Here is a 27,229-nt window from a genome sequence, read left to right on the forward strand (position 1 = left end):
AGATTACGACAGTTCTCCATCCATGCAATAATTCAGCTAGCAGTAATTTATAGCCCTCTGCAAAACAATTGTCGCTGAATGTATCATAACTGAACTGTGTCCAAGGCCACTAAGACTACAAGAACTCATTGCTCCATTCAGCTGTTAATGAAAAATGCAAAGTATTTTGCATTTTTTCCTCCAAATGTATACAGGCTTCAATGGAGATGTAGCATGCATAAAAAAAAGTAAAATCCAATAGAATTAGATGTTTGTTGTAAAAAAATCTATAGAAACCATTTATTTTGCCATAAAATGATCAATACCTAGAAAAGTAAAACTTACGATAAATTAATTGCTTAACTACCACTGCTGTTTAGGGTTGTCAGCGTTTTTAGGAAACCAATACCGCAACGAACCCAGGTTCAGACTGCCTTAGTTACCTTTTGAAACTGGTAGATAATTTCAAATGTACTATAGTGGATTTTATGCTCGGATCTGTTCAATACTTAGAGTTAGCTCTACTAATTTGCAAATTGTAATTGAATTTTTCCTCTCAGTCCATAATGGGAGGAACAAGGGCTGGAAATGAACCCCGAGCTCGCACATTCCAGTTTTTAAACTGCTCTGGTGTACCTGCCCGCTTCAAACTTAACGACATAACTTTTTGACAGCCCCGAGTATATCTTTAAGTATTGGTGGCACTTATGAGAAATCGTACCTGTTCCTCAGAATCTATAATCCAGACGGTATTAATTGCCCCTTACTAGCTACAAATAGAAAAACTCGACATTGAGAAAAACTAGCGGACATTTTGAACTAGTTTTCATTCTCGGGCTAGAGCAATATTAATAGTTCATTCGTTTGCAAATTTTGAAAGAATTGTGAGAAAACAAAACTGCTCTGGTGCACCTGCCCCTTCAACCATAGTCCCAACTACAAGTGAATATATGAAAGACCATATATCTTCTTATAATCCCAACTGCAGCTCCGAGTCAAGTGTTGGCGGCACTTGTGAGAAATCGTACCCAGAATCTATAATCCAAAACATCCTAATCCTCGTTAGCAGATGCACTAAAGAAAGTGCATTCTTGCCCAAACAGCGTCCCTCTAGGAAGCTACAACATCATCTAACGATCTATTTTTCTAACTGACCATACGCAAAAATGGCTACCAATGCCCTCTGTTGTCTGGTCACGTTTCTTATAACGTGATCACACTAAAAAAGCAAATGGAACAAAATACTAAAAACGCTTTGGCGTTTTTTGGTTTAAAGGTTACAAAGTAGAGACTTATTTAACGGATTATAAAAGAATAAAACGCTTCTGGCCTACGTAGCCTCGTTTTCACTTTTTTGATAACGTATATGTAATTATGATCTCCAATTAGAGAAGAAGATAGCCTTAAAACTCGACACAGTGATTTATTTTGTCCTAATCTTCAAGGTAAATAGTTTTAATTCCTTTAGGGAAGTGTTTCTTCTGGGCGACATACATTTAGGCTGCCAGTTTTGCATTGGATCTTTTCTACTGGAAGCTTTCGAGTTTCTGACAGAAAACTGAATCTTGCTACTGATTAATTATATCTGATTTAAACGCTACTAATTATTTAATATGCTTTACTAAACAAAACGTTTGCCAGGAAGGCACTATCTTGACCTCGACGCTTGTAAACTGCATAATTCCAGTTTTCATTTGCATAACACTTCTTCTAACTGCTTATGTCAGATGCTCAACAACCATCACCACGTCCGACGCTAGCATTTCTACCAGAAATTAGTAATATGAAGCTGACCATATGTCTACTTATTTTCGTGAAACTGAGCTGTTAAAAAGAGCTTTCCTTAGAATCTTTTTGCAGTCCTTAACGTTATTATATGAGGTGAATTACCTACCTGAATTACAGTGTTGACGCAAAATGGTCTCACAGTCAACTCTCTCTTTCAACCTGTGTAAAAAGGAAAGGAACACATTTAGCATGCGCGCGTTGATCTTTATCTTGAAAAATGGTATTGACTTTTTTGACCTTCAAAAGGAAAAATTGACAGTCTTGTACCTTTATCTTTGAAATTGCCTAATAAAACTAAAAAAACACTCTTCCCTTCATAAAAAAACTCGTGTCTAACTGTTAAAAAAACACCTCTATATGGACGCAAGTCCCTTTTTTTCCCTTTTCAAATTGCAGGAAAGCCTATATCATACCTGAAATGCAATTTGTTCAGCAAAACACCAACAAAGTACTCCACGTTTCACTCTAGAACCTGCGAAGAAACTTACATCATGTGAACACAATAAAATACAATAGCGAAGAACAGTCGTAAATAATAACACTTCACGTAAATGGGTATAATTGTTTAAAATAACCTATATGTAACTGCACTTCTTCTAAGTAAAATCTTTGTAAACCCTTCAATGATTAGGAAACTTTCATAAATTAAAAAACACTCATACAGTTGAATAGTAACAAACTACGATGTTCAAGGAACCTTCAGGAGAACCAAAGAGTGTTTTGAGGTATTTCTCTTAGTATAGGTAGTGAATTTCTTTTTTTTTTCTGCAGTTTTCGAAAACCTTGTTACAGCATTCATCTAGTTAAATAAACTGTAGGAGTTTTGGAATCCCTTGCGAGATCACAAACACTTCTCTAATATAAGTTAAGATGTTCAAAAGAAGTTTTGGAATCACGTAGGGGTTAAACCACCCCTCAAATGTTTCGTCAGTTCTTGGGTATTTCACATTATTTCGTATTACTTAAAAAGTATTGACTCTTTCTACACCAAACTTGGCAGATGAGCAGGAGACCTATTGCCAATTCTATTTACGTGAAAAATGTCAGTAAATGTCAAAGTTGTGACGTCACAGTGATGACGTCATGTTTTTTGCCACTTTTGAAGTTTTTAATATGCATATTTTTACTGTGTTCGAAAGAGCACATCAAGGGGAGTTGAAAACTGAAAAAAATTTTGTCCATATCACAAAAATTAAATGAAATATGGCATTTTTAAATATGAAAAATAATTCTGCAAAATATGGAGTCCCCCTCTTGAGAAAAATCCCCAAATTGGAGCCGTAATTTTGTTCCAGCAAATGTAGCTATGTTGCACATGTGATGTGCCAGATGACTAAAGCAAAAATAACGAAGAAAATCGGAATAAAAAATTATCCCTCTAGTGTTATTGCGTTAAAATTAGTTTTGTTACGTCATAACCTGTGACGTCACCCGTTTTTTACTATTAATACCATCCTAACAAAGCCGAAAATCAAATTTCTTAAACCATACGATTTTTGACAACATCAAGCTTGCTATTTTTCTAGATTATTAGCCTTCCTAGAATAAACCTGAAAAAAATAAACCAGAGAGACTGACTTGAGAAGGATAGTATGGTTAAGCAAATTCCGGGGGGGGGGGGCAACAAAAAAATATTTAACTTACCATATCTCGAAAAATAATCATCATAGCAAAAAACGGTTTCCGGCATTTTACTCCTCAAGTCAAGGCCTTTCCAATGACATAATCTTTTTTATCAGATTTTACAAAAATTGGAGCACGTTTTGGTGACGTCATCAAATATGACGTCATAATCTGACATTTTGTCACAACTTCCAAATTAAAATAAACTGGAGAACAAAGAAAGCTCATCTGCCAAACTTGGTCCAGAAATATATAAACCAAGCAAATATAGCCTTCATGAAACATTAGGAGGGTGGTTTGGCGCTTACGTGAATCCCTTGCGAGATCACAAACACTTTTCTAACGTACGTTAAGATGTTACGAAGTTTTGGAATCCCTTACAAGGTCACAAACACTTCTCATATTAAGTTAAGATGCTCAGAAGAAGATTAGGAATCTCTTGCGAGATCACAAACACTTTTCTAAAGTAAGTTCAGATGTTACGAAGTTTTGGAATCCCTTGCGAGATCACAAACACTTTTCTAAAGTAAGTTAAGATGTTACGAAGTTTTGGAATCCCTTGCGAGATCACAAACACTTCTCTAGAGTAAGTTAAGATGTTTAGAAGAAGTTTTGGAATCCCTTGCAAGATCACAAACACATCTCTAAAATAAGTTAAGGTGTTCAGGAGAAGTTTTGGAATCCCTTGCGAGATCACAAACACTTTTCTAAACTAAATAAAGATGTTACGAAGTTTTGGAATCCCTTGCGAGATCACAAACACATCTCTAAAATAAGTTAAGGTGTTCAGGAGAAGTTTTGGAATCCCTTGCGAGATCACAAACACATCTCTAAAATAAGTTAAGGTGTTCAGGAGAAGTTTTGGAATCCCTTGCGAGATCACAAACACTTTTCTAAACTAAATAAAGATGTTACGAAGTTTTGGAATCCCTTGCGAGATCACAAACACTTTTCTAAAGTAAGTTAAGATGTTACGAAGTTTTGGAATCCCTTGCGAGATCACAAACACTTCTCTAAAATAAGTTAAGATGTTTAGAAGAAGTTTTGGAATCCCTTGCGAGATCACAAACACTTCTCTAAAATAAGGTAAGGTGTTCAGAAGAAGTTGTGGAATCCCTTGCGAGATCACAAACACTTTTCTAAAGTAAGTAAAGATGTTACGAAGTTTTGGAATCCCTTGCGAGATCACAAACACTTCTCTAAAATAAGTTAAGATGTTTAGAAGAAGTTTTGGAATCCCTTGCGAGATCACAAACACTTCTCTAAAATAAGGTAAGGTGTTCAGAAGAAGTTGTGGAATCCCTTGCGAGATCACAAACACTTTTCTAAAGTAAGTAAAGATGTTACGAAGTTTTGGAATCCCTTGCGAGATCACAAACACTTCTCTAAAATAAGTTAAGATGTTTAGAAGAAGTTTTGGAATCCCTTGCGAGATCACAAACACTTCTCTAAAATAAGGGACCGTTCATTTTTTATAAGGTAGGGGGGGCTGGTGGGATTTGGGGGGGGGGCATGCGAAAAAAATAGCTTTCGAGGGGGGGCCATCCCAAAAAAATAAGGGAAAAAGGGGGGTCACGTGAAATATTTTAGTAAAACTTTAAAATGGCATAACGTTTGAATATCAAAAAAATTGCTATAGAATAAACATAGAAGGCAGGATACAAATTTATTACAAACTTTCCTTCTGCTTTAAAAAAACGTTTGGCCACAACAAGCATTTGTAGCTACTGAAAAGAAGTATTTAACACTGTTATTTTCGAATGCAACTTTCACTGGCACTCATCTTCATCTTCGCTGTCGTCGAGTTCTTCGTCGCCGCTTGTGCTGCTATGGGAGTCTCTTTCACCAATGCTGCAAGAAGCAGCAATGCTTTCCGTCAGAGTGTACTCTTCAGGGTACATGAAGGTGTAAACATAATCTCTGACTTCCTGCTCAAGGTTTGTGGTGAAATAATTCCCTTCCAAGAGCTGTGCGATGTATGGCCCATCTCTTCTAAATAACGACGTGGCAACATCCTCAACTTTAATACACTCTTCCGGGACGGCCGTTCTAGGAGGGTACACAAGGCATTGTGGAAGATCATTTCCTAGCGGGTTTCCAACACAGATTCCATAAACTCGTTGGACGTTGTTTTCAGTCCGCTTCCTCTTTCTTTCATTTCACTTTCTGCGGTTTTCTTTTTTCCTTCTCCTTTTGTTGATGTGCTGTTTGAGTGTGCCTTGAATATGCTGTTATAATTGCTCTTCTTATTTTCTAGTGCTTCCATGTCCTGCGTGGCCTTCGTCAACTTAGCTTCTATACATTTGATCTGTTTTACATTAAAACTGTGGGCAAATTCTTCGCCCTGCTTTAAAGCAAGCCCATTGGACTGAAAGAGTGTGGAATCATGTTCCTTTACATCTTTCAATATGACATTCAACTTTTCCACAATTGCTCTGAGCTCTTTGATGGAGAAGTTCAGTTTTCTTCCATCACTGGGCTTCAACTGGTACCCTGGCATGGAAAACTCACCCACCCTTTCTGAACAGCCATCCGCACTTAGAAAGATTGCTTCTTTTGCTTGTAAGATGTCAAACTGCCTGGATCGTTCAGCTGTAAACCTTTTCTTAAACGACTCGTCGCTTTCGCCATTATTGCGCATTTTGGAATTTTGCGCATTTAAAAAGCAGCAAGAGTGAGAAAGTAGAGGCAATTGTAAGACATTCATGCTTGCAGCAGAAGAGTCCTCTCAGAGCTGGCCAACCAACACTGAGAAATGCCAGGACATTGACACAAAATGACAACAGGGCAAGTGCTGACAGCAGTGAAACAGATGAAAGTGACAATGATGAGTATGACAGTGATGCCATTGACTCTGGGGGAGAAGATGACTTAAATGACGTCATTCTTGCATTCATCAATTCAGAGGAGGAAGATGCCAATGAGAGGCCAAATGCCACACGCTCAGGGCGAGCCATAACTAGGAGATCCGAAATTGACTTCTCTTTCTTTTGATTTGTTTTTTAAACAACAGCTCTCTGTCGTATAGGGATTGTAAATATTGTCTTCATAGTGAGCACAATAACGTGAAGTAGGGGGATAATAGAGAAATATTAAAAAAGTTGAAATCTAAATATTGTTTGTTCAATTTTTTTTTTTGGGGGGGGGTCATCCCAAAAAATGACCGCTATAAAGGGGGGGCCATGTGAAAAAATTGGTAAGCTGAGGGGGAGGGTCATGCGATTTTTAAATGGTGCTTCCCAAATCCCACCAGCCCCCCCTCCCTCATAAAAAATGAACGGTCCCTAAGGTAAGGTGTTCAGAAGAAGTTGTGGAATCCCTTGCGAGATCACAAACACTTTTCTAAAGTAAGTAAAGATGTTACGAAGTTTTGGAATCCCTTGTGAGATCACAAACACTTCTCTAAAGTAAGTTAAGATGTTCAGAAGAAGTTCTGGAATCCCTTGCGAGGTCACAAACACTTTTCTGAAGTAGGTAAAGATGTTACAAAGTTTTGGAATCTCTTGTGAGATCACAAACACTTCTCGTAAGTAAGTTAAGGTGTTCAGAAGAAGTTTTGGAATCACTTGCGAGATCACAAACACTTTTCTAAAGTAAGTTAAGATGTTACGAAGTTTTGGAATCCCTTGCGAGATCACAAACACTTCTCTAAAATAAGTTAAGATGTTCAAAAGAGGTTTTGGAATCCCTTGCGAGATCACAAACACTTTTCTAAAGTATGTAAAGATGTTACGAAAGTTTGGAATCCCTAGCGAGATCACAAACACTTTTCTAAAGTAAGTTAAGATGTTACGAAGTTTTGGAATCCCTTGTGAGATCACCATCACTTCTTTAAATTAAATTAAGATGTTCAGAAGAAGTTTGGACTCCCTTGCGAAATCACAAACACTTCTCTAAATATTAAGTTAGGTTTACATGTTTCAAGCAAAATTTATCTCCATTAAGCTTACTTTATTACATTTTAGACGGACTAGACTTTTCTCCTAATTAGCTGACGTGTTTTCGCCAGTTTAGGAAAGTCTTTTGAGATCAAACACTTGTTCATAACCGTGTTGGGACTAAGTGGAAATGCTCCGAATTTCTCGAAAAGACATTAGGATTCTGGGATAATTTGGGAAAATTACCAGCAGTCGTCTACAGGTAAAATAATCCTTTGGTGTTTCCAAACCTCCCTTCAGAGATAACAAATACTTTCGCGGCACAACCTTCCATGTGTTGAAGCCTCCAACGAGATCACCTAAAATTGGCTTGCGATGAGCCGTTAAAGAGGTAACTTCATTTTTGTTGGGAGGCTCTGTCACGGGACACTTTCGGTTAGTGAGAAAGCGGTTAACTCACTTCCTGTATACCATTCAGCATGTGGTCTTTAAGCATTAAACAACCACTAAATAGTTCACAAACGTTTTTCAGTTCTCTAACGTTTTTTTCTCTGTTAGTTAACAAAGATATGGTTAGAAGTAACTAGCTCATTAATTTTTGCAAACCCTTTTCCTCGTGCTGTGAACTGGAGCTCGGTAGCCAATGGTGTGCCCCTCATGTTTCCTTCAACACCACGATTGTTCGAGGCGGCATCAATTCACGATTCCCTACAGAAACAAAGAATGCTCCAAAGAGGCCAGTTCAAACGGAGTCGCAAAATATGGAAAGCTAGAGTCTCTTTTTCTGTTAAAGCCTTTTTTATAGAACATCACATTGAAATTACGTAAACGCATTGAGACTGATATTACGATCAAAACGTCTTTATTTTAAGGGCAATTAATAGCAAGTTTGATACTGATTGTGCTATCTAACAAGAACAAAATGCTCTGTTATGAGGAGGAATTTTAAGTAGAGTGGAGCCGTCTGACTGTGCTATAGGTATGGGTCGCACTTGGGAAATCTTTGCCAGAATTTGTTCACTTTGCGGTGGAAATCTGTCATCGCGGGCCTTTGCCTAGTGCGACCGCAGGTTTTTCGCTTTGGCAAAAACTTTGCGAATCGGCAAAACATCAAAGACGCCGTAGTGCTTGGGTGGGGCAGGCAGGTTTTCGAAAAGTCGAGCCAAACAATGGGAATCACAGCGGTAACTGTCAACACTTGTCAGCGTAACATGAAAAACGAGGTTTTCAAGGTTTTTACGGCGATAGCATGGAATACCCGCAGTATGCTCCCGTCTACAATGATATGACTGGAAGGGGAACGAAACCGAGCACTTCACATGCGAGCATTGCGCAGGAAAGCGCTCTACCGACCAGGTCCATGCAAGCAAGTGCTTCACAAACGTCGTCATCTTCGTCTTCCCAATCGTCTCCTGATCCTGAACCCGTAGATACTGGAAAACGATCTTATGAAAGATGGTCAGATGACGAAGAAAAAATGCTATTCAACCTGTGAGCCGAGAATTTCGATCGCATCAACAGCAGTCAAGCCCGCAAAGGTTGGGATGACATCGCCAAGCAAATAAATTTGAAATTTGGTACTGACAATTATCTCCCACTAGTGCGACCCTCCGTTTCTGTCTAAAAGTTTTCCTTTCCCGTTGCGGTTTCAAATTTTTGTGGTTTTTTAGCCGACAAAGATGAAAACTTTTCCCAAGCGGTCAAGGGCGTGGTTTCCGGACTTTCCGCTGTTATCTACATGTCGCTTAGCAGAGTTCGACACCTCTATCATTTGCTAATAATTTCTTTAGGCTCATTTCGGTATTGCAAAATATGTTTTAAGCTCTCTAAATATTGGCTCTGGAGGGACAAAATTTGAAATATTACGTGAACATGTTACTTACGTCGGGCCTGGCTAAATGATTAGGTCGATTAGATCTGTTTGCCAGTACAGAAAATGTAGCTTCCTGACAGGTCTAATTACCTCATTGATTGATTTGTTGCAGGCTTATCACAAACGGTGGATAGGCACATCAAAAATATAAGTCTACAGGCTACCCTGTCCCGCCCTGATCGATTCACTCTCCGAATTATTCTGTTTCGCGCTCGCCAAATGTTTTTTTCTATCCTCGCCGGGAGCCTTTTCGAAGGCTAAAAGTTTTTTTTTTCTTCATCTTAACTTCATCTTTATCTCAAGTCGACCTATATGTTTCATAAACATTTGCAAGACCACAGCAGCTACCCTAATTCAAAATTTGGGCATTTTTTAGCGCCCTTCGTTCGTACTAGTATGAACGTTAACCCGGTATCATGTTAACCAAACATGCTTCAGTTATTTCGTATTTAGGAAGGAGTGGCCTGAGAGAGTGTTTTTTCGAGGAAAGGTCATCATATCTGGTCATCGGTGGGCAACGATATTTTCGCGCCAATGTTAAATAAATTAAATTTCAACTCGTGCGTGTTGGCGGAACGAGAAGGCTTCTCGCAGTTGCACTTGTTCCGCTTCAAGAAAGAGTCGACTTATGGCAAGCCTAAAAAAATGAACTGTTATTCTGGCGTCACGCGCCGCTCAAGAAACTATGGTACACGCGATAAAATTTCGCTGCTTTGCATCGCGATACAGTTCTTTCGGGATTTGCGTCAAAATTGCACGAAAATACAAACGCCAAAAAATTGTATCGTTTGTAACCCTGGAAATCCAAGTTACCTTTTTCTTAAAACAAGCTTTGTGAATGTAGAAACAACGGAATGTTAAGCTATGTATAAAACCTTGTTTGTCTCCTTGCTTGGGACGCGTTCAAGCCGAACTCATACAAATAAAATATACATACGTATATTCGCGCACGCTATTAAACTAAGAATAACCTGATTGGAAATCATAGCAATGAAGCACGAAAGTCGCTCACAGAATTCTACCCTTGAGACTTCAAGACGTAAATTTCGTTGCAAAACATCAGGGACACCCAAGGGAACGGTGGAATATCTTTTCGGAAGAAGTTTAAAATCAAAGGAAACAACAGCTCATAAGTTCAGATAATAAGATTTCGTTCTCTTAAAGTTTCTGCCACATTACCATTATTCTAAAAATTCCGAGCAGAACGAACTGTTCCATTTTCCATAAATATAGCAGTATCATAAATATAACAGTATCAATAGCCCAAAAACGATATAGCGAAAAACAAAACAACTACAATCCGCGACTTTTGCTCAAAATGTCCTGGTCTGTCTGTCTGTCGATGTATGGTAAGCACACACTCAGATGAAATGTTCGCGATATGATGAGAATACTTGTGCCTAGAATTTGATTTAAATTTGAATACTAAGTGTATATAAGCTTACTAGCTGTACAAGTAAACATGTTACATCTAAAGTAGACGGCGCGCATAAGCATTTGTCAAAGACGATACTATTCCCGGTACTATTGCACGAAAGACATACAACAGCTTACAAGACTGACATACCTCAGTAAATGGTCTTTAGCTGCAATAGCGTTACACGAAACGATTCTGACGATTGCTGAAACAAAATTGTAAACATCTAACTAAGTAAATCAAGAATTTTCGACATGTGTTAAACAACAAGAAGATCTGGTTGTCTAAACGGAAAGCACACCAAGAAGATAATGCTCGGGGATAATGCACATAAAATTAATTGTTATCCAACTTGGTCAGAACAATAACGGCAAATACAGAATAGCAGAGTAGGTCTGAAACTACACAGCTAACAGACGAGAGAAAGCACAGGGAACTTACCTTGTTGAAATAAAATCAACTCTCTTATTAAGAAACCGTTCCCGACTCTGTAGAGCGCTGTAGCCAAAAGCTTTGGCTGGGACGTGACCGTGCCTGCAATAGCAACGTTTTCGCTTTCAAAGTCGACAGCTCAGCTGTCACACAGGGGTCATATAACTGCTGTGTAATATGACGCAGCGCATGCCTGGATAGACGAATCCTAAGTGACCATATCACTAGGCGGCACCCTGAGTCCGTTCTTCGCGCGAATTGCCTTCGGTTGATGAGTGCATGCTAATTTTCCGGGGCTAATTTTCCAGAGTGGCGGCTGGTAATGGAGCTAGTCTACCAGGGAAAACCTCACATTAAAATTTACCAGCTAGATTCATGCCAAAAATGCGCATTTTCCAGCTAGGATAAGCTTCCGAGTTTAAACCAGTAAGCAAGCAGTTGTTTTGAAGCGGGCTTCCCAGCAAGTTCTATGCCAATGCTTAAGAATCCCAGCCAGCGCACTAAGCCCTGCGGAGTGGATATTTTGTATATCGGCTCCCGTGAGCACTCCTGAGTCTCTGCGCACCTCAATGCGTAGGTCACGTTGTAGCCTTTATAATTCGCAATGCACGCTTTATATTTAAATTCATATACAACCCATTGTTGTTTTACTACTCTAGAGAGGAGGAACTCGATCAAAAGCCTCTCCAACCTTCATGAGCAATCTCTTTTTATGAGAAACCAATATTACGTATCAGTTAAATCAAGACAGGAAGTCGAAAAAGGCTGATTACAGCGTAAGCATTCGTCATGATTCGTGAGCTTCATGCTTTGTGCTCTCCTAAAGAGCATTGTTATACCAATAAAATCCCTGCAGCGCATTAGGTAGATACTTTATTAAAACATTTTAAAAGTAAGGCTGCTGGATTGCTGTTGTTGTTTATGTTCTAAAGGAAAACCGCAATTTCTAAATTTACTTCTATTCTTGGTTCTTCTTTTGAACTTGTTCTGATAAAATAAATGCATATCACAATGCATCCCCTGATGAACAGCTTACATTTTGGGGTTTCGACGTTAAAAGCTAGCTAGTTTTGCCTACTCAAAAAAAACATAAATTTGGTTTTCTCTGCCACCTGCCAGTAGAAAAAAAATCTCTCATTGTTCTGTTGATGTAGTTTGATTTTCGTTAATTGCTATTTGTTTTTTCAAGTCGGGAAGACCTTTTTTATTTATTTTATAATTTATCAGTACGACCATTCTGATTACAGTTCACTTAAAAGGGGCCTCGAGCTCGTTACTGTTTTTTTGGATCCTAGAAAATCGCGCATGAGCGTGAATAATTATTTTTATAAAACAAATAAAGCTCTTGCTGAGGTCAACAGAGGAATAAATAGTTATTTCCTTTTTTTTTTTCACTTTTCATTGAATCTTGAGTGTTAGACACGAAATCCATATGTTGGCGTTTTCTTCAGATAAGTTTATTGCAAAAACTACCTTTGTTTATACCAAAACATAATTATTAAAACACTCAATATTTAATGCGTATTATACATCAAATCAAGCTGTTTAAAGTTTTAAAAAGAGTTTGTGACTTAATCAGATGGTAATTGTGTTACTTGTAAAGGTGTATACTCACTGCATGCGTTTCTAGAATTGCGTATTAATCAGAAAAAGGTATAATATTCGAAGACGCCATGAATCACCCGCTCTGTAGTCAGAAACTGGCCGAAAATACAAAACTTGTCAATCATCAAGGAACTTTAATGTTGAGTTTTTGCGTTTTTAATTTGATATTTTCTCTAGTTGCAACTCTGGGAAATCTTCTTGTTATTCGCGCCCTTTGTAAAGCTTCGTCAATACCTGCTACTCTAAAGAAGTTGTTCCTGAATCTTGCTGTCTCTGATTTTGCTGTGGGATTGTTTGCACAGCTTATGTTTGGAATCATCGTCGCAGTGATGTTGAAAATGGCAGCGAATGGAAACTTTAACTTTGACTTCTTGTGTCCAAGGATTTTAACTGTCTCTTAATTTGCGATATACCTTCTGACTTGCGCATCATTTTTGACTATTGTACTTATTGCTGTAGACAGATTTCTGGCCGTGTTTCTTCACCTCCGATATCAAGAGCTTGTTACCTCAAAACGTGTTGCTATTGCATTAGTGTCTCTGTGGCTAACAAGTGTTGTCGCTGTCTCTTCCTCATTCATTTCGCTTCCTGATCAATATAACATGGTGGTTGTTACTTTTGAACTTTTCGGTCTTCTCGTCACAACTGTGGGATATGTCCGTATTTATAAAGTTGTGAGACATCATCGAAATCAAATAGCGAGCCAGTTTCAACTGCAAAACAATCACACAATGAGGATACTCCGAGAAACGAAGTCGACCATAAATGCTTTGCTTGTCTACATCGTTTTCCTGGCTTGTTTTCTTCCCAATTTGTGCTGCATTTTTCTGCTGAGAGCAGACAGTCTTCGATTGTCTTTTTTGGTAGCTAATCACGTCTCTGGATTCCTCGTTCTCCTGAATTCTTCATTAAACCCCATTATTTACTGCTGGCGATATCGCGAGATAAGAGAAATCGTGAAAGACTTAATAAAACATTTATTCCCCACCAAGCAAAGAGTACAACAATCATAAATGGTAGCGTTTAAGAGGCATTGCTTAAAAGGACGAAGAGTGGGAAAAAAAAAAAAGATTAACTGCGACCGATATTAACTTCATTAATCTTAAATCAGCCTTCAAGGTTACTGTTATTTGCAGAAGAGTGGTTGGCTCAAGTTGTGAAACGAGACTAAGGGAAGATGGAATTGGAAGATTCAACATCATTTCGCTAATTTTACTACTATTATTTATTTATTAATTTTTGTTTTCAAAATCTAATGAGAAAAAAAAAACATCTCGTGCTGGTGGAATTCGTTAATTAGCATCTTCTTTGATTTTAAAGAGAATTTTTCAACGATGGGTGAATCCAAAAGGGTTAGGCTAAGAAGAAGATTTGAAATCATGAACGCAACCCTAGCTGGTAAAGTGCAAGAAAAAAATTGCACAAAGAGCGGTGTATGGTCGGACTTCGCATCACGCTAATGATCGTGTGTTATTATGATGATTCGTGTAATAAATTGTCCTTTTAATCGGGACACGGAAAACACTAGAAGAAATGATGACCAAATGCAAGGCGATTTCAGGTTTTTTCTCTCTTTAACCTTCACATCGGACGTGATGATACCATTAAAAGCTACTTGACAAGTCTCACGTTTGGTACGCTTTGTACAAATAATTTAAAATCTTTTCTGTTATAGAGTCCTTATCCCCACCGTTCATTTGCATTTTCGCTGATGCTCATTTGCATTTGTTTAAAAGAGCTAAAAGGAAAAAAGAAATGCTTTTGTCCGTTTTGTCATGTGTCAACTAAAAGAGTGGATCAGATGGGATTTTTTACTGACTGTTCAACGATTTGTTGGCTTAGCGAAAATACTGTTTGAACAATAGAGTGACTCCAAGATGAGCAGCTCAACCTTGATAAAAGCCCTCAGCTGAACAGCCAGTGAGTTCATTAGTGAAATCTCAAATGAAAAGAAAAAAAGGCTAAGGTTTTGAATTAATTTTACTGTGAGTTGACACCGAGCATTGATTTATTTCCTTCAGTTATCTAGTGGCACTGATAAAAATTGAAGCAATCCTGCTCTCGAGATCTGAGGTGATCTCGGCTTGCACTCTAAAACCAAATTTTGACATGAATCTACCACCAAGGTTGGTCTCTTTTGACGGAAGTCCACTACAGCTGTACACCGGAGAAATTTGAAAACTCAACAATCACCGGTCATTTTGCATTTAATTTGTGTTCGAGTAAGACTTGAGCAGGGGAATATCATGATAATCGTAACGTCATCGTTTTCGAAAAGCTTCGTTTTCAAAATGTTTTTCGCCCACACACTCGTGTGGACGGAAGGCATAACCGGAGAAATAAAGCCTCGTTTCCAAATTCCTTTGGCGCAGTGTGGACGGGGGCCGAGAAAGAGTCCAAGATAACTTGTATGCGCATGCTCAGAGCGAGTCAATCGGAGTGCAATCTCGTCCCCGGAGCCCTGGTCAAAGTCGAAAACGGGAACCAGAAAATCTTGATTACGGTTTGATGATGTGCATGCGTTCAAGTTCAATAACGATTTATAAACATGCGCAGAGAGAGTAGCCGCTATGACTAATGCTGGCTCACCCTCCGATTTCTCCCAGGGGAAAATAGGAGGTTATAGACGAATGAATTGTCTATAAGTAGTTATAGAATAGAATAGAATACCCCGAGTAAAATGAATAAATGAATGAATGAATGAATGAATGAATGAATGAATGAATGAATGAATGAATGAATGATTGATTGATTGAATGAATGAATGAATGAATATATGAAAACGAAAAAACAATGGTACAAACAAACAAACAACTAGCTGCAAGTAGCAGCAAGTTTCCTCGAAAGTACACGCAAGCGCAAAAAAAAAAAAAACATTTCAAGGCTGACAAATCCTGTATTTCATTAACTGATAGGCTGCTATAACAACGAATGGACGTCACTCAAATTACGTTGACTTAGGGTGAGTGGCCAAACGGGGAAAAAATTGCGTCGACTTGAGTGCAAATTTGATCTCGACCAAACTGAGCGCAAGTGATGGCAAATCAACGTAAGTGCGCCCAAGGCCTTGCTAAACGGAGTCGTCAATTGACCCAAGTTTTCAACTTCCGTCTACTTGCGAGTCCATTTGACCAGGACTTAATAATGGGATTAATTATAAGCTCGAGATTTCTCTAAGGTTATATTTGAGAGCCCGGAGGCTGAGCTTTCGTACCCGTACAGTGACTGGTGTACAATGACTGGAGGTTTTCTTGAAATGGCGACTTTGTCCCTTGTCTCCAACGACTCGGAGAAAATGATTTAAAAACAGTACTGGAAAATTAAATTCAAAGAGGACTAAAAGAAAACCATTTTCGTTTGCTCGACTTTGAAACATTAGTCCGTCCCAGACGTCTATTTTTGTTGTGTTTTTTTTTTCTTCAAACGCACGAGCGATAGAGGCAAGCGAGAGCGGCCGCGAGTGGGCGAAAAAATATTAAATATATTTTGTATGTCCCCGAGGGCACCCCAATGCGTTCGAGTTATTTTCAAATACCCTGCTGTGACCGCTTTAATTTGCTTGCAATCTCGACGAACTTGAGACACAGTAGATGCTCTGTGGACAGACCATTCAAACTGTTGACACAACAGTGACAAAGCTGTAAGTTTGAAATTAAAATTCAGTCCGCCTCTAAACTTATACTGGACTGCTGTATGAATAATCACAAACTTTTTTATTATAACTTATGAATGGGATTAATCAAAAATACCGTTGACTTGGACAAACTCACGGCATGATACGGCAAAATTTAATTGCATCTTTAAATAAATCAAGGAAATGTTAATTGCACTTTTTGATACCAATATTGTTGAGAGTTACAGATCAATAGGTTTTCATATTTATAGTTTCATATTTTATTGTCATTCCTATTGCTGTTGCTACGAATATTAATCTTGATATTGATATTGATAACACTTATTATTGCATAGTTTTGCGATATACTATATTACACTTATTATCCAGAAAACAGTTACAAGATAAAAGAGAGAATTCTGCTTTGTTCCCTGAGCGCTCAGAATTTTGCAATACGGATCGCTATGACGGACAGCTCACGACTTAGTTTTGCGAATTCCTTTTCTAAAACATTGCCCAAGAGAAAACAGTCTGTTGTTCAGTAAAGATATATTTTTTCCCTTCACATTTTGCAATACGGACCTCGCACTAGTTCAGTAACATTTATAAGTTATTTGCCATCTAGGTTATATTAGGTTGGCAGGAAAGCTTTATATTTTTATTGCACGTAAAATATACCAGTTATCCGTCTTTTTCATTCGGCGTTGTTGTAAGTGACCATTTTCAACACAGTGTTTTTCACGATATTACGAACCTCACGATAACGCCAGCAGTAAACAAGTGGATTTAATGAAGAATTTAAGAAAAGCAAAACAGTGGACAGAAAATATATTGCTAAAATGGGTACTGCCAAATTATAGAATTCAAGCAAAATGCTAACTAGTAAGTTTGGAACATAACAGAGGAGCGAAATAATGTAGACATAGAAAGCATTCAAAGCTGACTTCCTTACTCTGGCGACCTCTCTCACCTCATCATTTTGAAACTGATTTTGGCACTGTATCTGGTTTCGATGATATCGCGCAACTTTGTAAATACGAAAGTACACTACAGTCAGGATAAGAAGTCCTACAGATACGAATGCCACCGCTACCATGTCATTATTGCTGGGAAGTGCCGAAAAGGCACAGGCAACAACTGCGCTGTTTACCCATGAAATCAGCAAGGCAATATTGACACGCTTCTCTGTGACAAGCTCTTGATATCGAAGATGAATAAACAAAGCAAGATATCTGTCCATTGCGATGGCGGTAATCGTGGAGAACGATGCTCCTACGACGAAACTTGTGCAGACAGTGGCCACAGTTATTACAGAGGGGCAGAAACGATCAAAGTCGTAGTTTCCATCCGCTGCCATATTCAGCATCACTGCAAGAGTAACAGCAGACGTTGGTTGAATGATCAATCCTATCGCTAGGTCGGAGAAGGCGAGACTCAGGAACAACTTCTTTAAATTAGCGGGTATTGATGATGCTTTCCACAGAGCGTGAATTACAATGAGATTTCCGAGAGTGGACGCAATGGAGAAGAGAAAGTTCAGCACACAAATGACTATCATGAAGGTTTCTTCGTGTTGAATTGCTGCAGAATATTTCTGCAATGTTTTATGACAGAAGGAAGCCATTTGTAATTAGAGGTTATCCTTTGCAACAGGGTTCACATCTATTGATACCTCGTACTTGTTTGATATATTTTCGGAAATGATAATTTAAGTGGAACATGCCACTTTGGCTAGTTTAATTCTATGGCTGGAGAAAAACAATATTTTGTACTGTTAAACGTTTGTTTTGGTTTAGATGCGCATGCTGAGAAACTGCTTTTACAAAAACGCTTCGGTATTTTTAGAATTAATCTAAGGAGCCTGTTTACTGGGGTTTGTAGGCTACTAGTCAAATAAACGCATTGTTTGATAAAGTTTTGAATGCCGTCAGTGGTCCCAAGTAAAAGTTTGAATTTGCACCGAGCTCTTCAAAATCTCGTCAGCCACACAGGAAGATTTTTAATCAATGCATCGTTCTCGCTGGGTTGCAATTAATTTGTCTCTTTTTATTCAGTTTTAATTAATATTATAACAAAAAGAGGAATTATTGCCGGTTTTTGACAATTTTGTACCTAAGAAAGAAAACTTTTTTTTTTCTCAACCACAAGAGCCGAAGTCCTTCGTTGTTTCATAAACAGACGTCTAACGGCAATAAAAAAGGACTGATGATTTTAATATTAGTCGTGTGCCTTTTAATACACGAGGAGGAACATTTTGACCTTCTTTGAAAGAATCTAGTATAATTTTCGTATCCAGCGACACGTAATTCTTCTTAATAATTTTCTGAATACGAGACAAAATTTCAAACTAAGGATATTTGGTTACCATGAGATAATTAATATGGTACATGCTAATGGTAATGACGATGCCTTATTGCCTCCAGGCCGGGGTTGTTGTTCTATGGATATTCAGTATTCTATAGTTATAGTTGTACAATTAAAAACGAACAATTACAGCACAATAGCTCGATCACGGCGCAAATTTATTTTTTTCCGCTACATACGCGTTTGCCACATTTTAAACTTTTCTTCGAGTAGCTGACGATACTTATGGTCGTTTACTAGGGTAGAGTTCTCTTTTACTATCATCAATACCATTGAGGGACAAAGTTATTGTAGAACGATCCCATTTTGTTGAAGGTATTATATTAACTGAATCGACGTTTTCTTGTAAAGTGTCACTTACCAACCAAAAATCTAACCGTCTCTGAATAATTGGAAAGTTTGGACGCCACTTAAAACGCCTTTCTGTTGGATTGGTAATTCGCCATATATTCACTAAGTATCAGTTCCAAACAATTATCCTACTTCTAAATTCTTAACCGAATCCTTCTCTTTCTGTTAATTCCCCACTTCCAGCTAAGTCTGATATCGATTTCGATTAAAGGATCTTCTCCTACTACAAACGAACAATCAGATAAACGTAACACTTGTCATAATTTCGGCCGAGCTGGATTTAAGAAAAATCGCTTTGTTCGGCGCATTCATTTGGCGCATACTGCGTAGATGTTGATTAGAAGAAATGGAGAGTCCTTTATCATGATTGCTTGTAGTAGAATGTAGCGACCCTGATCATCGACCTTTGACGACAAGAGTTTAAAATGTAGCCGCTCCTTCGCTAATTATAAGTACACCCCTACCACGCGAGCTTCCATGTGAAAAGAACGTATCACCCTTCCTCTGTTTGCGCTAAATATTTTATTTTTCTTTGTAACTATACTTTTCTTGCAGAAACCATGTCTACATCTGATTTAAAAAGCCAGTTAAAAATATCCTTCCTTTTGTCGAAATTAAAGAGCGAATCCCACGAGCATTTAATGATAATACGTAATGTTGTTCAATCCCATTATTCGAAGAAAAAATTAGTACACAAAGGAGAAAAGGGTTTTTTGATATGAAAGAGGTGGCAGAGGAAAAAATGAATTCATATGAGCTGCAACAACAGTATTATAAAAAAGAGAAACAATTACACCAAACAATAAATAATGCAAGCAGCATTGCTGAAGGGCCAAAGTGCAATATATGGCAATTTTTGAAATGACAATACAAATTTGAGGTCATCTCATGACTACTACCACAGAAAAAACAAATACAAGTTTTAAAGTTTTAAATTTCTAACTTCGCATTTGGTCAACGCTCTTCCTAAGCTCAGTTGTTTTGCTTTCAACAGCCGTCACTGAATTTTGTACTTGGTCCACCGTTCTAGTTCTTGAGACCTTCTACCATAGACGTTCAATTATTAACCGTTGCAAGAAGAGATTCAAATCTAGTTTCCAAAGCTGCGATTAAGAGCCAACTCTTTGCGTTATATCTAAAGCTTATGGAATCTTATCTATCCTCTTTGCCCAGGCCAGGCTATCAGTAATGTCATCGTCCAAGTAAAAGTTCAAGCCCAAGTCCATATCTTTAGTTTTAATTTCTCTTGCACGATAATTACCATTAAGTACATTGCCGCGCACAAACTACTCTAAAAATAGCTTTAGCTATTGTGGTGCATTCTTTGGAACAGCCTTCCTTGCGACTTAACGGCGAAAGCAGAGTCCCTGAGGATGCATAAGGCACGGCATTCGTGGAAAAGCAGCTTTTTTATGTAATTATTTTTATTATATTAGACATTAGACGGTAAATGTATCAGGTAGTTTTAAGCTGGCGAATTCTGTACCTTGCTTAAGTAAAGATTATGTGTATGTATGTACACGTCTAAGTGCAAAACGCTCCTTTATGTATAGGTAATCATACGGTTTCGAGTTCAGTTTGAAATTAATTTGCACGAGTGAGTTTTTCAAAAAGCTGAAATTGCACTCGCCGAAGCGGCTCGTGCAATTTCAGCTTTTTGAAAAACTCACTCGTGCAAATTAATTCAAATTGAGCGAGAAAAACCGTATGATTACTTATTAATAATATTAACATGAAAAATATTCGCGTGGAGGAAATACCGAAAGATCTTTATTGAAGCCATTTTTTCTCATTCAAGAATACTTTTTTTCAAAGTTTCTGCACTAAATTTTCGCCATCATTTTGCGTGATATCATTGGCTTAGAAAATTTCCTATTTTCTTTCAGCCAATCATAATCTAGGATTACGTTGTGTAATTTGCACTGGTGTTACACGTTTTGCACTGGTGTTACACTTTTTGCACTGGTGTTACACTTGAACTGCACTGCTCTCAGCTAATCAGAATCGAGTAATTTTTTCATGTATATTATTAGTGGAGAAATAGAGCTTCTTGTAAATATTCCTTTTAATTCACTTAGAAGACATTTCCGTGCCAAGATGTATATATTTGCTTACTTTCCAGATGGTAAGTAAGTCATTCCTTATTATTTGTCGCTTTGCTGTGATCATTTAACTAATTAACGTTTCCAAATATTTCTCTTTGGAATTGTTAAACTGGTTGATTTGTCTTCCTTTTATTAATCTCCCGCGTTTTCTCCTGCAAATATTGGTTTTAATTTTTCTTAAAATATTCCAGTGTTAACATGTACATTTTTGTGTAGAAAGCAGCCGGTCAGCTTTTAATGACACGTTCCTCATTATTTGTCTGCTTCTTAGACTATTGTTTATTTCAACGGAGGGTTAAAAAAAATAAAAAGTGTACCATCCCAATACAACGTCAGATTATCTGTCCTAACATGACTTTGATGACGTAAGTTTGGAGCCAGACTGCCGGCAATAAAGCCTGATGTGATACATAACTTCTTGCAGAAATATTATTAGGATCCAACGAATGGCTGGTGATGTTTCTGTTGTTTTTCTATCTTGTTTTACCGTTTTCAGAAAGAAAAAATTATAACTGTATTGTATTTACAAACTTTCAATGCACAAAATTACATTCCCTCCAGAATCTTAGCAACGGGTTTACATTTTAGTTAAGCAATTTATAACTAATTTTCAACTGACATTAGTTTCTCAGTCTCCGGCTGTAAAGTGCTTTTCATTTTTTTTTTTTTTTTTTTTGGCTTTTAATTTCACCTCTACGAAAATTAACATTAAGTACGCCTCCAAGTACAAAACGCTCCTTTTTGTGGAGAAATACAGCTACTACTGAATTTTCTTAGAAGACGTTCCCGTGCTAACATGTTATTTTTGTCTAGTTACCAGCTGGTAAGCTCTTTAAATTTTTCATTATTTGCCTCTTTTCGTAATTATTTATCTAACGTTTCCAAATATTTCTCTTTGGAATAGTCGGCTGTCTGTTGTTTTGTAACTAGAATTATTTTAAAGAAAGAACCTTTTTTATAAGAATATTGTGTTTTTCAGGCCAAGGCTAAATATTCGACTCATTTTTCTGCCAATTTAAGGCTCAAAGTATTCTTGTGAATATTCTTAGATTATTGTTTATTTCAACCGAGAGTTAAGAGAATAAAAAGTGAGCTATCCCAATGCAACATCAGATTATCTGTCCTATCATGACAGTTGTCAATAAAGCCTGATGTGACGCATAACTTCTTGCAGAAATTTTATTAGGATTCAACAAACTGCTAGTGATGTTTTTGTTCTTTTTCTGTCTTGTTTTACCGTTTTGAGAAAGGAAAAAATTGTATTGTATTTACAAACTTTCAAAGCACAAAATTACACTCTTTACAGAATCTCAGCCTCGGGTTTAGATTTTAGTTAAACAATTTATAACTAATTTTCAGCTGGCATTAGCTTGTCAGTCTCCGATTATAAAGCGCTTTTTATTACCCTTCTTTAAATAAAGTGATTTAAATTATTATAATTACACGTAAAAAGTACCTTCAGTGTTTACGACCTAATTATATTAGCGTTTTTTACGCAAGCCTGTATGTGCAATTTTTTTTTTCCTTTTAATTTTACCTCTACGAAAATAAACATTAAGTACACCTCCAAGTACAAAACGCTTCTTTTTGTGGAGAAATACAGCTACTTGTAAATACTCCTTTGAATTTTCTTAGAAAACATTTCCGTGCTAACATGTTTATTTTCGCCTAGTTACCAGCTGGTCAGCTCTTTAAATTTTTCATTATTTATTTGTCTCTTTTCTTTAACTATTTATCTAACGTTTCCAAATATTTATCTCTGGAATTGTCAGCCGTCCATTCTTTAGTAACACAATTATTTTAAAGAAAGAACACCAATTAACTTGATTCGCTTGGGTCCACTCTTTTTTATAAGAATATTGTGTTTTTCCGGTCAAGGCTAAATATTCGACTCATTTTTCTGCCGATGTAAGGCTCAAAGTATTCTTGCCAATATTCTTGTGTTTACGAACTACTTATATTGTCGCTCAAAATGCCATAGAAGCGCCCGCACCATTACTGCTAATTTTAAAACTAAGAAAGGTTTGCCAATGTTTTATGTTTTTAATTCGGTTTCTTTCACGCAACCGTAATATCGTTTGGCTTTCAGTTTTACCTCTACGAAAGCTAACATAAAGTGTACATCCAAGTGCAAAACTCTCCGTTATGTACGGACTTACAGCTGCTTATAAACATTCCTTATAATTTTCTTAGAAGACATTTCCGTGCAAACATATTCATTTTTGCTTGGCTACTAGTTTGTCACCCTCTAATAACTGTTTAGTCATTATTTGTCTGTTTGTTGTAATAATTTATTTGAGTGGCGTTTGCAAATAATACGTCACTTAGAAGCTCTCAACTGCCCAATCGTTTGTAGTAAGAACCATTTAAAAGAGAGAACCCCAAACATCTGGTCCAGTTCTTAAAAGAAACCGCTTGCAACAAGAGCCTAAATTGTCGCAGAAGAGTTACAACAAAGACCAGAAACGTTCGCTGAAGTAAGCCTAGTATTGTAGTAGATAATTGGCGTATCAGACGGATTATGTTAGATAGATGTGGTGTAGTCGCTGCGGATACTCGTGATCATGAAATAAGTATCACGGGTTTCTTTTCCATCATTTACCTCACCGGTACTTATTCAGATATTTCCTGTCCCAATATTAAGATCTGCACATTTTGGAGAAAGATATTAAAACCAAAAAGTAGGTAGGTAGGTAAAGTTTGCGTTCGAACCTGGTGTCCCATCATGCAGGCTGGCTTTTGTAGCATTAAGCTAGTAGGAATCTTTCCACACGCCCCTCGATGGGATGCTGCTGTGCATATTTATACTCCCCCCCGCCCCCATGTTTTGTTGACAGACGATCAGAACGAAAAAGGAAAACCACTCCAACCTCAGTAGGTCAGGCATGCTATATGCCCAGCATAAAGTTGCTACATTCCAGTGCTACTAGTTGTGGTTGTTTATGTTCAGTATTCTCTCTCGTCAGTTGCGGAGATATGAAGTTCACTTTCGCTACTATATTTCTGTCCGCCCTCATCTTCAATCCAGGAATGAACGCTGAGGGAAGGGTGACCCAAAAAGAGATGAATAATGACCCATTTTCTTTTATATAATTTCATCTGAAGATGACTTTCTTCGATTGAGGTTAATAAAACAATTGTTGATTGAACGAAATGTTCCAAATTGACTGCCATAACAGTACACCCCGTCTAGGGTAATGTTGCCCCTCCACCAAGGGGGTCCAAGAATTTAGGCATTCCTTATACAAACAGGGAAAGGTAATGTTAAGCTTAGAAACATCAAAGTTGCATTCCAAGAGAAAACGCCCTCTGACATTCTTCAGACAGAACTGAGTCTTGAATAGTCCTCCAAGAACAGTCGTCATCAGCATATCTCTTTAAAAACAAAATTAAGTCCACTTGAATCTTTTTTTTTTTATCCCCTCCTTCTCAATATCGTTTATTATTGCCGAAAGTGTTACTTTATTTTCTCCTTTCCATATACAGTTGAACATAATTTTGCCGATTTCTCCAGTCACAGCATGTTTCGAATAAGAATAATTAGTAGAGTCAAGGAAAGATAATCTCTTAAGTTTATAAATACTATCAGTAATGGAGCTTTTTAATTGTACATTGTTGTTTTAGTTATGATGGTTGCCTAAGTTCATATAATGATGTATTTAGGTTTCGTAACATACTTTTATTCATATATAATATTGTCACAAGCATCTAATGTGCGTAGGTTTCATCCTCATTATACAATCAGTCACAAATGAAGATAACACAATTTTTGTTTCCCTACATCTATATTTCGGTCGTATAGACCGGCCCTCTTCAGGGTTAATCGTTCACCTTGAGTAACACTGGTCTATCCGGCCGAAATAGAGGTATAAGAAAAAAATATTTGTTATCTTCATTTGTGGCTGATTTTATACATATATAGATATATTATATTTTTCATTTCGTTATTTTCGTTTTTATCCGCGCTTAATTAAGTATTTTGAACGAGCGTTTAGCTCACTAGACGATACGTAGGTAAATAAATGATTTATTGATTAATTAATTGATTTTGGAATAATGAGAGACTTGATGATCTGACTCACATCGTCGGTAGAGTGAAACTCTTTTTCACAGAAGACATTCAGAAAACGCGCAGGCATTTTCGATGTGATTTTCATGATCAGCTCGTATTTCATACACCGTTTCTGATCCGCTACTAAGTTCCTGCATTTCATTTAAGTTAAAGATGAGGGATACAAAGAGTGTACACATAAACCTAGCAAACGAACACGTAAATATCATAAAATAGTATATTCAACTGAAGTTTCTGGAGTGAGAATCATTGAGGCAGGTATCACTTGTAGTCCGTGAATTGAGCATAAAAAGGAACACACAAAATGTTATCTTTCTGAGTTGAAAAACGGTTCTTGGATTGAGCTTAAATTGTAACCTTTTCCTCAAGTTTGTATTTAATGTTCTGATTTGTTTGTAGGATGCCAACCTCGGAGCTCAGATGTCAATAGCTGACCAGCCCAATCAAGACGTTCATCTGTCTCAAGAAGATCCCGCAGCGGATTCGACAGATGAGGAGGCACTTCGCTCGGCTATGCCCGTTGCCTGCAGGGCAAGTTATGGCGTAGAAATTAGCCTGATAACCGTGGAGGAGAAGAAAAAAGGTCAAAAGAAGAGCTGCGAAGACATTTGTCACGACAAACAATTGACTTGTTTGGGAGAGTTGGATACGCCTAGAAAGAAGGGTAAGCCTGGCTGGAGTTCCGAATGCAACGAGAGCGGCGGTGCCACAAGGAATGTTATGAAGTTTTGCTGCTGTCAATCGTAAATTGTGAGTTCGGTCTTACCAACGAAAGAGGTTCCTGAAACTCTCTAGTAAGAGCAAATAAAGATGTAATAACCAGAACCTAGTTTCTGTGTAATTGTTCGGGAAAAATAAAATACTAAAGTCTCTCGGAGTTTTGGTGTTTTAGAAATGGAAACTTTACTCGTCCCTGTCCAACGCTACTTTGTCGCAGGTTATCTGAGAGTTTGGTTGAGAGTGAATTGTTTTTTGACCCAAGAGCACTCTCTGTCACGATCAAGACCCAACGCCCTTAAATGTCCCATTTTGGTGATCACGCGTACAATAGCTGATTGCACGTTGTCGTTATTTCACTACAAGTACCAGAATTCCTATCCGTTTATTCTTTACCATTTAAATTTTGAATTTCCAGTCAGGTTTAAATAACAATTGCCCTAGTTAGCATGAGAAACAGTAAAAGTGAGATACAGACCAAGGCCAGTAGACAAACACAAACATGACCATCGATTGGGCATTTTTTGGAGCTTAAGTACTCTTGATAAACTAAGATAAACAACTTGAAGTCATAAGACTCTTCACATGGGCAGTCGGGTCCTAGAATCACAAGACTAAATATAGACAGTTGGTGATCACGAACCAAAATTCTAAATTCGAAAAATTCTATAAGGATTATTAAGCTTCATAGAACTGTTTCAATCACAATTTTCGTCTCATTTTGCCCTCTGGCGAGAGACGTACATAATAACCCGGCGTAGTCAATCGAATGTTCGGTAATCGAACTCAATCGAACTCAATCGAACTCAATAGCTCGATTGAGTTTGATTGGTTTCGGTGATCGAACTTAATCGAACTCACCCAAAAATTTACCAATCGAACGCAATCGAACACTTCAACAATCAAACGTAATCGAAGTCAATCGAACATAATCGAACACTTCAACAATCGAACATAAAACCAGTTGTATCTGGTTTGAAACGAAGCGTTGCGGTCTAATAAGTTATTTATTGGCTTCTATTTTAAACACGGGTAGAACAGGAAAGATGTCGGACAGAGCAGAAGAGGTGAAACTAACCATTTTACTGTAACACTCGCCCGCAAAGGGGTCACCTGAGAAACCGTCACAGCACTTGTACATGAATTATACAATTAAGGAAATACAATGCTATGATATCGTCGTCAGCTCTAATGTTTGGCAATTTATTTAGCGACATATGGTCAGCTGTCACATTTGACCATTATTCTTTATAATCAAGACCACGGCATTTGTTGTGAAAAGCAAAGTAGTACCTGGAAAGTGTATTCCGTGAATTTAATGTATCTATCTATCCATCCATCCATCCATCCATCCACTCACCCATTGAAAGTAAATTAAAAATAACAAACAAAACTTGGCATAGACGCAGAGC

At 37.6% G+C, this 27,229-nt stretch overlaps 1 protein-coding gene, 2 long non-coding RNA genes and 1 pseudogene across 3 annotated transcripts in view; 2 read left to right on the forward strand and 2 right to left on the reverse strand.

Annotated features, from left to right (window-relative positions):
• Positions 1-25,977, forward strand: part of LOC149108252 (uncharacterized) — a 32,466-nt gene extending 6,489 nt beyond the window's left edge. The window contains exon 2 of the long non-coding RNA XR_016209209.1: positions 25,500-25,977. This is a non-coding gene — a long non-coding RNA (uncharacterized LOC149108252). The remainder of the gene's footprint in view (positions 1-25,499) is intronic.
• LOC149108253 (uncharacterized) lies at positions 1,831-11,246 on the reverse strand. The gene is made up of 5 exons (XR_016209208.1): positions 11,000-11,246; positions 10,709-10,763; positions 7,875-7,976; positions 2,181-2,239; positions 1,831-1,926 (listed from the first exon to the last, which is right to left on the reverse strand). It is a non-coding gene; the product is annotated as an uncharacterized LOC149108253 (long non-coding RNA).
• Positions 12,194-15,336, forward strand: LOC110062297 (melanocyte-stimulating hormone receptor-like; annotated as a pseudogene).
• Positions 16,903-17,862, reverse strand: LOC149108254 (adenosine receptor A2a-like). The gene has a single exon (XM_089296357.1). It carries the CDS (start codon positions 17,830-17,832, stop codon positions 16,903-16,905), a length of 930 nt encoding a protein of 309 aa, XP_089152483.1. The 5' UTR covers positions 17,833-17,862.
• Positions 25,978-27,229: the final 1,252 nt, after the last annotated feature.

This window comes from Orbicella faveolata, unplaced genomic scaffold, assembly GCF_042242905.1.
Source record: "Orbicella faveolata isolate gen_17 unplaced genomic scaffold, um_ofav_v1 contig_26, whole genome shotgun sequence".
Lineage (NCBI taxonomy): Eukaryota > Metazoa > Cnidaria > Anthozoa > Scleractinia > Merulinidae > Orbicella > Orbicella faveolata.

What these genes read in the sequence shown, in the direction of transcription:
- LOC149108254 (XM_089296357.1), bottom strand. Translation starts at nt 17,832, where the DNA reads ATGGCTTCCTTCTGTCATAAAACATTGCAGAAATATTCTGCAGCAATT.